The sequence below is a fragment of the Mobula birostris genome, chromosome 25, assembly GCF_030028105.1.
Source record: "Mobula birostris isolate sMobBir1 chromosome 25, sMobBir1.hap1, whole genome shotgun sequence".
NCBI lineage: Eukaryota > Metazoa > Chordata > Chondrichthyes > Myliobatiformes > Myliobatidae > Mobula > Mobula birostris.
The window spans coordinates 54884640-54897867 of record NC_092394.1 but is presented as its reverse complement, the minus strand read 5'-3'; the positions used below and the strand labels follow the sequence as shown (position 1 = coordinate 54897867).

Below are 13228 nucleotides of genomic sequence, written 5' to 3'. Positions count from 1 at the left end.
TTGGCATTTCCAACTGACAACCACTCCAAACAATTGTTCATTTACAAAAGCTGATTCCATGTTAGTCCTTCAGTAACTATAGTTGTTTGGGGGTGATGTCCATGACGGAGCTGTAGTGGGTACGTGACGGTCCCAGGACTTAGAGTAGTGAGTGGGTGGTGGTCTAGGATCTCGGTGTGGTGGGTGATGGTCCAGGGGCTCAGTGTGGTGGATGAGTGATGGTCCAGGGGCTCAGTGTGGTGGGTGGGTCCAGGGGCTCAGTGTGGTGGGTGAGTGCTGGTCCAGGGGCTCAGTGTGGTGAGTGAGTGATGGTCCAGGGGCTCAGTGTGGTGGGTGAGTGATGGTCTAGGGGCTCAGTGTGGTGGGTGAGTGCTGGTCCAGGGGCTCAGTGTGGTGGGTGAGTGGGTCCAGGGGCTCAGTGTGGTGGGTGAGTGGGTGGGTGGGTCCAGGGGCTCAGTGTGGTAGGTGAGTGATGGTCTAGGGGCTCAGTGTGGTGGGTGAGTGATGGTCCAGGGGCTCAGTGTGGTGAGTGAGTGATGGTCCAGGAGCTCAGTGTGGTGGGTGAGTGCTGGTCCAGGGGCTCAGTGTGGTGGGTGGGTGGGTGGGTCCAGGGGCTCAGTGTGGTGGGTGAGTGATGGTCCAGGGGCTCAGTGTGGTGGGTGGGTGATGGTCCAGGGGCTCAGTGTGGTGGGTGAGTGATGGTCCAGGGGCTCAGTGTGGTGAGTGAGTGTTGGTCCAGGGGCTCAGTGTGGTGGGTGGGTGGGTGGGTCCAGGGGCTCAGTGTGGTGGGTGAGTGATGGTCCAGGAGCTCAGTGTGGTGGGTGAGTGCTGGTCCAGGGGCTCAGTGTGGTGGGTGGGTGGGTGGGTCCAGGGGCTCAGTGTGGTGGGTGGGTGGGTGGGTCCAGGGGCTCAGTGTGGTGGGTGGGTGGGTGGGTCCAGGGGCTCAGTGTGGTGGGTGAGTGCTGGTCCAGGGGCTCAGTATGGTGGGTGAGTGATGGTCCAGGGGCTCAGTGTGGTGGGTGAGTGATGGCCCAGGGGCTCAGTGTGGTGAGTGAGTGTTGGTCCAGGGGCTCAGTGTGGTGGGTGAGTGATGGTCCAGGGGCTCAGTGTGGTGGGTGAGTGATGGTCCAGGGGCTCAGTGTGGTGGGTGGGTGATGGTCCAGGGGTTCAGTGTGGTGGGTGAGTGATGGTCCAGGGGCTCAGTGTGGTGGGTCAGTGATGGTCCAGGGGCTCAGTGTGGTGGGTGAGTGATGGTCCAAGTGCTCAGTGTGGTGGGTCCGTGATGGTGCAGGAGTTCGCTGTGGTGGGGCTGTGATGGTCCAGGGGCTCAGTGTGGTGAGTGAGTGATGGTCCAGGCGGTGTCTTCAGGAGTATTCTTTTCCACTGACCTTTTGATCAATGCTTTAATATATTAAAATACTCAATTAAAGTTGTAGGATATTCTCCCAACAATGTAAAAACAGTTTACATTGCTTAACTTATTCAGTGACTTATTCAGCTGTAACATGACTTCCATGCTTTTATATTTTGTGTCCTAGCTAATGAAGACAAATATACAGTATGCCTTGTTCATCACCTCTTCTACCTGAATTTTTACCCTGTAGGAATGTATGGGCAAGCTCCATGGATGCTACCTGACCTGCTGAGTTCCTTCAGCATTTTGTGTGTGTTGTCCTGGATTTTCAGCATCTGCGTAGTCTCTTGTATCCTCCCAGGAATGTTATGGAACATAGGGTAAAGTGAGGGAGAGGAATTAAATGAAATCAATAGTGCAGCATGACACAGGAGTGAACTGGGTGAAAATGCTGAATCCCGAGGAGTTATCCGAGAGGAGAGTGTGTGTTGCTTAGCCTTGTGTTGGAAGGATAGGCATCACATCTCAGTGAAAGTTCAATTGTTTTACCTTCTAAATGTCCGTTGTTATTTTTAGTGATTAAATGTGACATCAGTTAAACTTATATTTTATTTCTATAATAAAATAGAACATAGAAAATCTATAGCACAGTACAGGCCCTTTGGCCCACAGTGTTGTGCCAACCATGTAACTTACTCTAGAAGCAGCCTAGAATTTCCCTACCACATAGCTCCATGTACCTACCTAAGAATCTCTTAAAAGACCCTATTATATCCGCCTCTACCACCTTCACTGGCAGTGCATTCCACGCACTCACCACTCTCTGTGTAAAAACCTACCTCTGACATTCCCCCTGAACCTACTATCTTAAACCTATGCCCCCTTACGTTAGCCATTTCAGCCCTGGGAAAGAGCCTCTGACTATCCACGTGATCAATGCCTCTCATCATCTTACACACCTCTATCGGGTCACCTTTCATCCTCTGTTGCTCCAAGGAGAAAAGGCCAAGCTCACTCAATCTATTCTTAAGGCATGCTCTCCAATCTAGGCAACATCCTTGTAAGTCTCCTCTGCACTCTCTTTAGCCACTAGGACTTCATCAAGAATGTAGCCTGGGGAAACGCAGGACCATGGCTCAGACACAGCACCACTTCCACCCAGTTGCTGGTTAACCTAGGGCAGCCTATGTCCAGGAAGACCCAGTCAAAGGTTTCAAAAGTACATTTAATATCAGAGAAATGTATACAGTATACATCCTGAAGTGCTGTTTCTTCCAATCCAGTCCTGTCCAATATTGAACAGCCTGACCCTAGCAGAGTATTGTAAGTCCCATCTCCTGGCAGTGACATCCGTTGGTCAGGATCGAGATGTAGTTCTATGCTGCAGCCCATTGTCATCCTCTGTCCATTAACCTACAGTAAGATTGCTTCATCAGTTGTATGAAGAGGGTTCTTACCTCTCTGTTTCATTCTTCCAGTGAGAAGACTTTCCTCCTGTTTCACAAATTTGTCAGATTCCTGAAAACCCCTTTCCTCCTCCATCTCACCTCTCCCTCGGGGAATTACTCAAGCTTTTGACTATTCCATCTGACAATAACCTCCAAACTTGTGTTTTTTTTTTCCATACGTTATTCTTCTTCCTATAACTGAGCAAATCATAGTTACTCATCAGTATCTTACCAATTTGTGTTTTGTCCTTGGCATCAGGGAGCAGATATTGGCAACATGGAGAAGATCCCAGAGCCCATCAAAGAAGCAACAGCTCTCTTCGGTAAGAACACACCAATAAGCCTGTTACAGTCAATGTTCACGTAAGCTGATTGATCTGAGGGAAGGTTCTAATAGATAAGCCATAGCGAATTTAGGATAGGTATAGCATTCGTAGAACATAGAACGGGAAGATGCTCTTTGGCCAACATGTTGTGCCAAACTAACTCATCAGCTGATCAAAGGCTGTTGTTTGATTGATTTCTTGTAAAAAAGTACTTGATTCTTGTGACTTTTCTTTCCACACATGTTATGGTACCAATAGCAGATTGTATTCACTTGCCCAAGATGCTTTAGACAGAGTCACACAGCTCTTCAGTCCACACTGTGCATCCTAACCATAAAGTACACATTTGTCCCACCCTATTTACCTGAATTTGGGGTGGGACAAGTGTGTCTTGGTGATTCAAATGTTCATCCACCTACTTAAACATTAGAGTCTCTGCCTTGAGCACCCAGACACATTAGTTAGATATGCCAGGGAAAGGAAGAGATGTGAGATGGAAGCCTTAATTTAATAGGCATCCGTTAATCCCATGAGACCGTGGATTTGCGCCTTGGAAAGTTTCCAGGGCACAGGCCTGGGCAAGGTTGTATGGAAGACCAGCAGTTGCCCATGCTGCAAGTCTCCCCTCTCCACGCCACCAATGTTGTCAAGGGAAGGGCATTAGGACCCATACAGCTTGGCACCGGTGTCATCGCAGAGCAATGTGTGGTTAAGTGCCTTGCTCAAGGACACACACACTGCCTCAGCCAAGGCTCAAACTAGCGACCTTCAAATCACTAGATGAACGTCTTAACCACTTGGCCACTCACCTTAATAAGGTAGTTCCAAAGGGCAGGACCACTAGCACCCGTGATAGGAGAAGAGGAAATTGTGTATTTTACCTTTCCTGGGAAGATGAAAGGGTTTGGAAAGTGTTTCCCAATGAACTTAAAGGAGGCAGAGATGATGTATTTGGGAGGAGCTGTTGAATATGCTTTGGCAAAGTGTCACAGAACATCTTTTAGGTGTTGGAACTGGTGTCAATTAAGCAGGTTTTTGAGAGTTTTTGGTGCTGTATTAATCTGGGCAAACAGGGTTTTGTAAGCTTTAAGGAAGAAAATAAGGGTGGTCGGTGAGCTATCTCTGAAAGTAGGGAAGGTAGATTTCAGTAATGTACGCAGGACCTGGCAGGCAGAGATCAGGAACAGCTGCAATTCCCCACAGGTGGAAGGTGGTAAGAGTTCAGAGTTAGCATGACCCTATTAGGTCAAAGGCCAAAGGTGGTAACTTTTGGGAACCCAGATATTGAAGTTTTGATCAGAGAAAGGAAGTATAGGTCGGGTACAGAAAGCTGGTATCAAATGAGTCACCCTTATAAAGGATAGGAGTAAAAGAAGTTATCAGAGCGAAAAAAGACCATGAGGTGAACTTGGCCAATCTGATTAAGGAGAATCCTGAAACCTCTTGTAAGTGTACGAGAAGAAGGGGGGTAACTAGGAAAGCGACAGGTCCTCTCTGTGATCATAGGTGGAGCCAGTGGATATGAGCAAAATCATAAATGAATACTTCTCACTGGTATTCATCAGGAATGAGATCATGGAAGCAGAGAGTCAAGGGATGGGTATGCTGATATGCTGGAGCACATCTGTATTGAGCAGTAGGAAGTGCTAGAAATATTGTCACAACCACGGATTTGGCATTGCAATAGATACAGCAATTTTGCTTGTGAATTTGCACGTGTCAGCTAATTATTATTTAATTGTGATAGTATTTAACTCCATACTTATCATAGTGCTTGTCAAGACTTGGACAGAGCACAGCAATGATTCACTTTCGTTTTGCATCGGCCTTGCCTGAGAAATTGGACCATCGAGTCAACTGATTCTGAAGACTAGCAGTATTCATTTAATAATTAGATGTTCTTTTCAGTCACAGTGGCTTCATTTCCCACTTGAGAGTTTTAGTTAGTGGCCCTGTTTCGCGTAGGGTTTATTGTTTTCTTTTCCCTTTAACACTGTTCGCATTAAAGTTTTGTGAACTATCGACCTGCTTCAGTGTCTCTCACTCCTCACTTGGGCCCTATCCGAACCTGGTGACAGCAAGTCTCAAACACACAAAGATGGACCCAGCAGAGAGAGAGCAGCTGACCTTGGCTGTGAGATTCATTGGTCAGGTAGGAGACAAGTTACAAGCAATGGAATCTGTTCTCAGTGAAGTTATGGAGGCAAAGAGGCAGATAATCTCGTGCCGACAAGCCCCGTCTCACTTGGAGGAACAGGTATCATCCCAAGCCGCAGCTGTTCAACAGCTCACCACAGAAAATCAGACTCAGGTGTCTGCGATTTCCACACTCACAGCCACTCTCCACGAACTTACTGTGAACAGCCAGCATCAGCTGACAGCCATTAATGTTCTCACCAATGCAATTCAGCAGCCTTAGGCCGCCTCAGTCCCACTCCCAACATCTCGCAGGTCCTCCTTTTCTGCTGCCCTGACAATCCCTGATACTAATGCTCCCGCTCCCGCTGCCAGACCAGAGCTGACTCCCGCATTCGGACCTCCACAGATACCCGCGTCCGTACAAGATTCTGGTGATCCTGATGGCTGCAGGAATTTATTACCCAATGCAAGCTGACATTCCAAGCCCAGCCTGGTCATTTTGGTGATGATGCACGAAAACTGGCATACATGGTCACTCTTCTTGATTGACCTCCACTCAGCCTGTTCAACGCTTTACGGGAGCACTGATACCCCGCAGCCCAGTTGTTTCAACATTTTGCGGCGGAGTTAAGGAGGGTTTTTGATCTTCCAGTACGGGGTCAAGAGGCTGCCCACTGACTCTTGGACCTGCGCCAAGGCAGAGGAACGGTGAGAGCCAATGCAGTCAAATTCCGTACCCTTGCAGTAGAGATGGGTTGGAATGAGAGATCTCTCATCACTGCCTTCCAGCGTGGACTGAAAGCAGGGGTCCAGCATGAGATCGCTGTCCGGGACGAGCAGAATAGTCTGGATGACCTGATTAATCTGGCTATAAGAGTTGATGACCGGATAGCTGAGTGGCGCAGGGAAAGATTGTTTCAAACTTCCTGATCACCGTCTTTCCTTGCCCTCTCCCCCTCCCTCACCACCCAGCGCCCAGCCCACGGACACGGAGGAGCCTATGCAAGTGGAGCGCAGGCTCCTGTCTCAGGAGGAATGAGAGCGGTGCTGGAGAACAGGTTCCTGCCTCTACTGTGCTGATCCAGGACACCTCCAGGTGGCATGTTCCAAGTGTCCAGTAAAAGCGAATACCCGTCAGCAGGGAGGGGAATCCTGATGGGTCGGTTCACTCTTCAGTCAGCTTCCCCTATTTCTGTAATGCTCGCAGCTTCCTTGTCGTGGAGGTCTCAGACCCATGAACTTAAGGCGATTATCGACTCTGGTGCAGCCAGGAATCTCATGCACATCTCTCTCGCTCAAAGATGGGGAGTTTCAACTCCGAAATTAAGAGAAAAGATCAACGTCAAGGTGCTGGATGGTCGACCTCTGGGAACTGGCGAGATCCACCTTTCCACCCAACCCCTCCAACTGGTGCTCGAAGGCAGCCATCATGAAGAAATATCTTTCTATCTGGTTAATTCACCTGAACCGCCACTGGTACTTCGTCTCCCCGGTTCTCCCAACATAACCCACGGATCGATTGGTCTCTGAAGGTACTCCAAGAGTGGGGACCGGAATGCCTGTTTACCTGTCTGGGTCCAGCTCATGTTCAAGCTCCATTCCATGAATCCCCTCCTGTGTCAACTAAGGATGTGGACCTGTCTGCGATTCCAGCTGAATATGTGGATCTCCTGACGAAGGGTCTCGGCCTGAAACATCGACTGTACCTCTTCCTAGAGATGCTGCCTGGCCTGCTGCGTTCACCAGCAACTTTCATGGGTGTTGCTTGAATTTCCAGCATCTGCAGAATTCCTGTTGTTATGTGAATCTCTTTGTGGTTTTCAGTAAAAGAAAGGTCACTACCCTGCCCCCACACCAGCCATAGGACTGTGCCATAGATCTCCTACCTGGTGCTAGTCCTCCCCCGGGCTGGCTCTTTTCCCTCTCTCGTCCTGAAATGGTGGCCATGGAGGAATACATTAAGGAGGCATTAAGCCGTCCATCACCCTCGCCGGCAGGAGCAGGCTTCTTTTTTGTGAACAAGAAAGATGGCAAGCTCTGTCCCTGCATCGATTATCAGCCCCTGAGCAACAACACTGTGAAGAACCACTACCCTCTTCCCTTGCTGGCGTCTGCGTTTGAACATCTCCAGGGAGCAACCAAATTTTCCAAAATTGATCTACGTAATGCCTACAGTCTGATTTGCATAAGAGAAGGTGATAAATGGAAAATGGCTTTCAGCACCTCTAATGGCCACTATGAATACCTGGTGATGCCTTTTGGTCTGGCCAACACCCCCACTGTATTCCAGGCCTTGGTTAACAATGTGCTCAGGGACATGTTGAACCAGTTAGTGTTTGTGTATTTAGATGACATCCTCATCTATTCCCGCTCTCATCAGGAGCACGTCCAGCATGTCTGGAGGGTATTCAGACACCTTCTTGAAAACAACCTGTACGCCAAGCCTGAAAAATGTGAATTGCGTAAAGGCTAGGCAACATCCTTGTAAATCTCCTCTGCACCCCATTCTATAGTTTCCACGTCCTTCCTGTAGTGAGGTGACCAGAACTGAGCACAGTACTCCAAGTGGGGTCTGACCAGGGTCATATATAGCTGTAATATTAACCCTTGGCTCTTAAACTCAATCCCACGGTTGATGAAGGCCAATGCACTGTATGCCTTCTTAACTACAGAGTCAACCTGCGCAGCAGCTTGGAGTGTCCTATAGACTCGGATCCAAAGATCCCTCGGATTCTCCACACTGCCAGAACTCTTACTATTAATACTATATTCTGCCATCATATTTGATCTACGAAAATGAACCACCTCACACTGATTGAAATTGAACTCCATCTGCCACTTCTCAGCCCAGTTTTGCATACTATTGATGTCCTGCTGTAACCTCTGACAGCCCTCCACACTATTCACAACACACTCAACCTTTGTATCATCAGCAAATTTAATAACCCATCCCTCCACTTCCTCATCCAGGTCCTCCATGCAGAATATGACCCATCTACAACCACTCTCTGCCTTCTGTGGGCAAGCCAATTCTGGATCCACAAAGCAAGGTCCCCCTGGATCTCATGCATCCTTACCTTCTCCATAAGCCTGGCATGGGGTACCTTATCAAATGCCTTGCTGAAATCCACATACACTGCTCTGCCTTCATCAACGTGCTTAGTCACATCCTCAAAAAATTCAATCAGCCTCATAAGGCATGACCTGCCTTTGACAAAGCCATGCTGACTATTCCTAATCATATTATGCCTCTCCAAATGTTCATAAATCCTGCCTCTCAGGATCTTCTCCCTCAATTTATCAACCACTGAAGTAAGACTCACTGGTCCATAATTTCCTGTGCTATTTCTACTCCCCTTCTTGAATAAGGGAACAACATCTTCAATCCTCCAATCGTCCAGAACCTCTCCTATCCTGATTGATGATGCAAAGATCATTGCCAGAGGCTCAGCAATCTCCTCCCTCGCCTTCCACAATAGCCTGGGGTACAACTCGTCCGGCTTTGTGAAGGGCAGATCGTGTCTAACAGGCCTGATAGGGTTCTTTGAGGAGGTGACCAGGCATATAGATGAGGGTAGTGCAGTGGATGTGATCTATATGGATTTTAGTAAGGCATTTGACAAGGTTCCACGCGGTAGGCTTATTCAGAAAGTCAGAAGGCATGGGATCCAGGGAAATTTGGCCAGGTGGATTCAGAATTGGCTTGCCTGCAGAAGGCAGAGGGTCGTGGTGAAGGAAGTACATTCAGATTGGAGGATTGTGACTAGTGGTGTCCCTCAAGGATCTGCTCTGGGACCTCTACTTTTCGTGATTTTTATTAACGACCTGGATATGGGGGTAGATGGGTGGGTTGGCAAGTTTGCAGACGACACAAAGGTTAGTGGTGTTGTAGATAGTGTAGAGGATTGTTGAAGATTGCAGAGAGACATTGATAGGGTGCAGAAGTGGGCTGAGATGTGGCAGATGGAGTTCAACCCGGAGAAGTGTGAGGTGGTACACTTTGGAAGGACAAACTCCAAGGCAGAGTACAAAATAAATGGCAGGATACTTGGTAGTGTGGAGGAGCAGAGGGATCTGGGGGTACTTGTCCACAGATCCCTGAAAGTTGCCTCACAGATAGATAGGGTAGTTAAGAAAGCTTATTAGGGTGGTAGCTTTCATTAGTCGAGGGATAGAGTTTAAGAGTTGTGATGTAATGATGCAGCTCTATAAAACTCTGGTTAGGCCACACTTGGAGTACTGTGTCCAGTTCTGGTCGCCTCACTATAGGAAGGATGTGGAAGCATTGGAAAGGGTACAGAGGAGATTTACCAGGATGCTGCCTGGTTTAGAGAGTATGGATTATGATCAGAGATTAATGGAGCTAAGGCTTTACTCTTTGGAGAGAAGGAGGATGAGAGGAGACATGATAGAGGTGTACAAGATATTAAGAGGAATAGATAGAGTGGATAGCCAGCACCTCTTCCCCGGGGCACCACTGCTTAATACTAGAGAACATGGCTTAAAGGTAGGGGGTGGGAAGTTCAAGGGGGATATTAGAGGAAGGTTTTTTACTCAGAGAGTGGTTGGTGCGTGGAATGCACTGCCTGAGTCAGTGGTGGAGGCAGATACACTAGTAAAGTTTAAGAGACTACTAGACAGGTATATGGAGGAATTTAAAGTGGGGGGTTATATGGGAGGCAGGGTTTGAGGATCAGCACAACATCGTGGGCCAAATGGCGTGTAATGTTCCCGGAGACTTATCCAACTTGATGGTTTTCAAAAGCTCCAACACATCCTCTTTCTTAATGTCTGTATGCTCAAGCTTTTCAATCTGCTGTAAAGTCATCCCTATAATCACCAAGATCTTTTTCTGTAGTGAGTACTGAAGCAAAGTAATTATTAAGTGCCTCTGCCATCTCCTCTGGTTCTATACACACTTTTCCACTGCCACACATGATTGGTCCTATTCTCTCATGTCTTATCCTCTTGCTCTTCACATACTTGTAGAATACCTTGTGATTTTCTTTAATCCTGCTCGCCCAGGCCTTCTCATGGCCTCTTCTGTCTCTCATCATTTCAGTCTTAAGCTCCTTCCTGCTAGCCTTATAATCTTCTAGATCTCTATCATCACCTAGTTTTTTGAACCTTTCGTAAGCTTTTCTTTTTGACTAGATTATCAACAGTCCCCTGAACATTTGCCACATTTCTGCTGTACATTTCCCTGAGAACATCTGTTCCCAATTTATGCTTCCAAGTTCTTGTCTGATGGCTTCATATTTTCCCTTACTCCAATTAAACACCTTCTTAACTTGTCTGTTCCTATCCCTCTCCAATTCATTGATCGTGTGGATAGTCAGAGGCTTTTTCCCAGGGCTGAAGTGGCTAGCGTGAGAGGGCACAGTTTTAAGGTGCTTGGAAGTAGGTACAGAGAAGATGTCAGGGGTAAGTTTTTTTACACAGAGAGTGGTGAGTACGTGGAATGGGCTGCCGGCGACGGTGGTGGAGGTGAATACTTTTAAGAGACTCCTGGATAGGTACATGGAGCTTAGAAAAATAGAGGGCTATGGGTAACCCTAGGTAATTTCTAAGGTAAGGACATGTTTGGCACAGCTTTGTGGGCTGAAGGTCCTGTATTGTGTTGTAGGGTTTCTATGTTTCTATGCTATGTTAGAGGAGATAGAATCGTGATCACTATCTCCAAATGGTCTCCCGCTGAGAGACCTGACCTGACACCTCACCAGATTCATTTCCCAATACCAGATCAATTACAGCCTCTCCTCTTGTAGGGTTATCTACATATTGTGTCAGGAAATTTCTTGAACACACCTAACAAACTCCACCCCATCTAAACCCCTTACTGTGGGAAGATGCCAATCTATATTTGGAAAATTAAAATCTCCCACCCCGACAACCCTGTGATTATTACACCTTTCCAGAATCTTTCTCCCCATCTGCTCCTCGATATCCCTGTTACTATTGGGTGGTCTATAAAAATCACTCAGTAGAGTTATTGACCCCTGCCTGTTTCTAACTTCCACCCACAGAGACTCCATAGACAATCTCTCCATGACTTCCTCCTTTTCTGCAGCCGTGACACTCCCTCTGATCAGCAGTGCCATGCCCCCCACCTCTTTTGCCTCCCTCCCTGTCCCTTCTGAAACATCTAAAGCCTGGCACTGTGAGAAACCATTCCTGCCCGTGAGCTGTCCAAGTCTCTGTAACGGCCACAACATCATAGCTCCAAGAACTCATCCAAGCTCATCGGCTTTGTTCATGATACTTTTTGCATTAAAATAGACACATCTCAAACCATCGGTCTGAGTGCATCCCTTCTCTATCACCTGCCTATCCTCCCTCTCACATTGTCTCCAAGCTTTCTCTATTTGTGAGCCAACCTCCCCTTCCTCCGTCTCTTCAGTTCGGTTCCCACCCCCCAGCAAATCTAGTTTAAATTCTCCCCAGTAGCCTTAGCAAACCTCCCTGCCAGGATGTTGGTCCCCCTCAGATTCAAATGCGACCCATCCTCTTTGTACAGGTCACAGCCTGTCCCAAAGGAGGTCCCAATGATCCAGAAATCTGAATCCCTGCTCCAATCCCTCAGCCACGCATTCATCCTCCACCTCACTCTTCCTATACTCACCGCCGCACGTCACTGGTGATGAATCTGTTGAGTGTGAGATGAGGAGGAAGAGCTGAGTGGATAGAAGAAATCAGCAGAATACACTTGGCCACAACTCCAGGTTAGAGGTATATGATATATTTCAAACATGTGAAGGAGATTTACTGATTCAATCTATTTTTGCCTTGCAGCCTATCCGAGCTCAGAGATTCCACAGGGACAGATGGATTCGCTACTCTCCATTATTTCAAGTCAGAGAGAAAGGTTCCGAGCCAGAAACCAGCAGCTGGAATCTGTACGTAAATGCCAGAACTTAAAGAAACTATCCTGCTGGGTAGTGCTAACCCTCGAAATGACCATGTTTACACATCTGTTAGAACCACATAAGTAAACAGCAATTCGGAAGCCCATCCAGTTGCTGTCATTCTTTGGGAGACTATTGAGAGGCAAAAAGGGAGATTATTGGTAACTTGCTGTGGATTTTTTGTATTTCCTTTTACCACAGCAAGGTCTCAGAGAACTGAAGAATAGGCAGTGTTATTCCCTTGTTTAAGATGGGCAGTAGAAACAAGCCAGGAAATATAGGCTAGTGAACTTCACATCACTGATAAGGAAATTATTCAAATTTATTCTGGATTTGTATTTATTTATTTCAGTGTTACATCTGTCCCACAAGATGAGGGAATAAAAATCTTTGTGTTATGACTCCGTTACAGACATATGAATTTATAAGCCTAATGACATGTAGAAAGAAGCTGTTGGTCCTGTCTTTAATACTGTGATACCATTTGCCAGACAGAGGCAACTGAAACAGTTTATGGTTGGGGTGACTGGTGTCCCCGATTATCTTCCAGGCTTTCTTTTATGCACCTGCTGCTGGAAATGTCCGCAATGGAGGGATTTTCACATTCCACAGATGCGCTGGGCTGTCTGTACCCACAAAATAATCTGCAGATGCTGGGGTCAAAGCAACACTCACAACACGCTGGAGGAACTCAGCAGGTCAGGCAGCATCTGTGGAAAAGATCGGTCGACGTTTCGGGCCGGAACCCTTCGTCAGGACGGATGCTGCCCGACCTGCTGAGTTCCTCCAGTATGTTGTGAGGGCTGTCTGTACCACTCTCTACAGTGCCCAGCAATCAAGGTTGGTGCAGTTCCTGTACTAGGCAGTGATACAGCCAGTCAGGATGCTCTCAATAGTGCCCCTGTAGAAGGTTTAGAGTTTCTGGGGGCTCATGTCAAACTTCTTCAGTCGCCTGAGGTGGAAGAGATGCTGTTGTGCTTATTTTGCCACACAGCTGGTTTGTACAGTCCAGATGAGATCTTCCATGGTGTGTATACTAAGGAACTGGAACTACTC

General features: G+C 47.4%; 1 protein-coding gene across 1 annotated transcript in view; it reads left to right on the top strand.

Moving 5' to 3' along the window:
• Window positions 1-13228, top strand: part of LOC140187605 (protein CASP-like) — a 622913-nt gene that overhangs the window by 585620 nt on the left and 24065 nt on the right. Inside the window, exons 16-17 of the mRNA XM_072243102.1 lie at window positions 3062-3125; window positions 12060-12163. Of these exons, the coding sequence (XP_072099203.1) occupies window positions 3062-3125; window positions 12060-12163 (168 nt within the window). The remainder of the gene's footprint in view (window positions 1-3061; window positions 3126-12059; window positions 12164-13228) is intronic.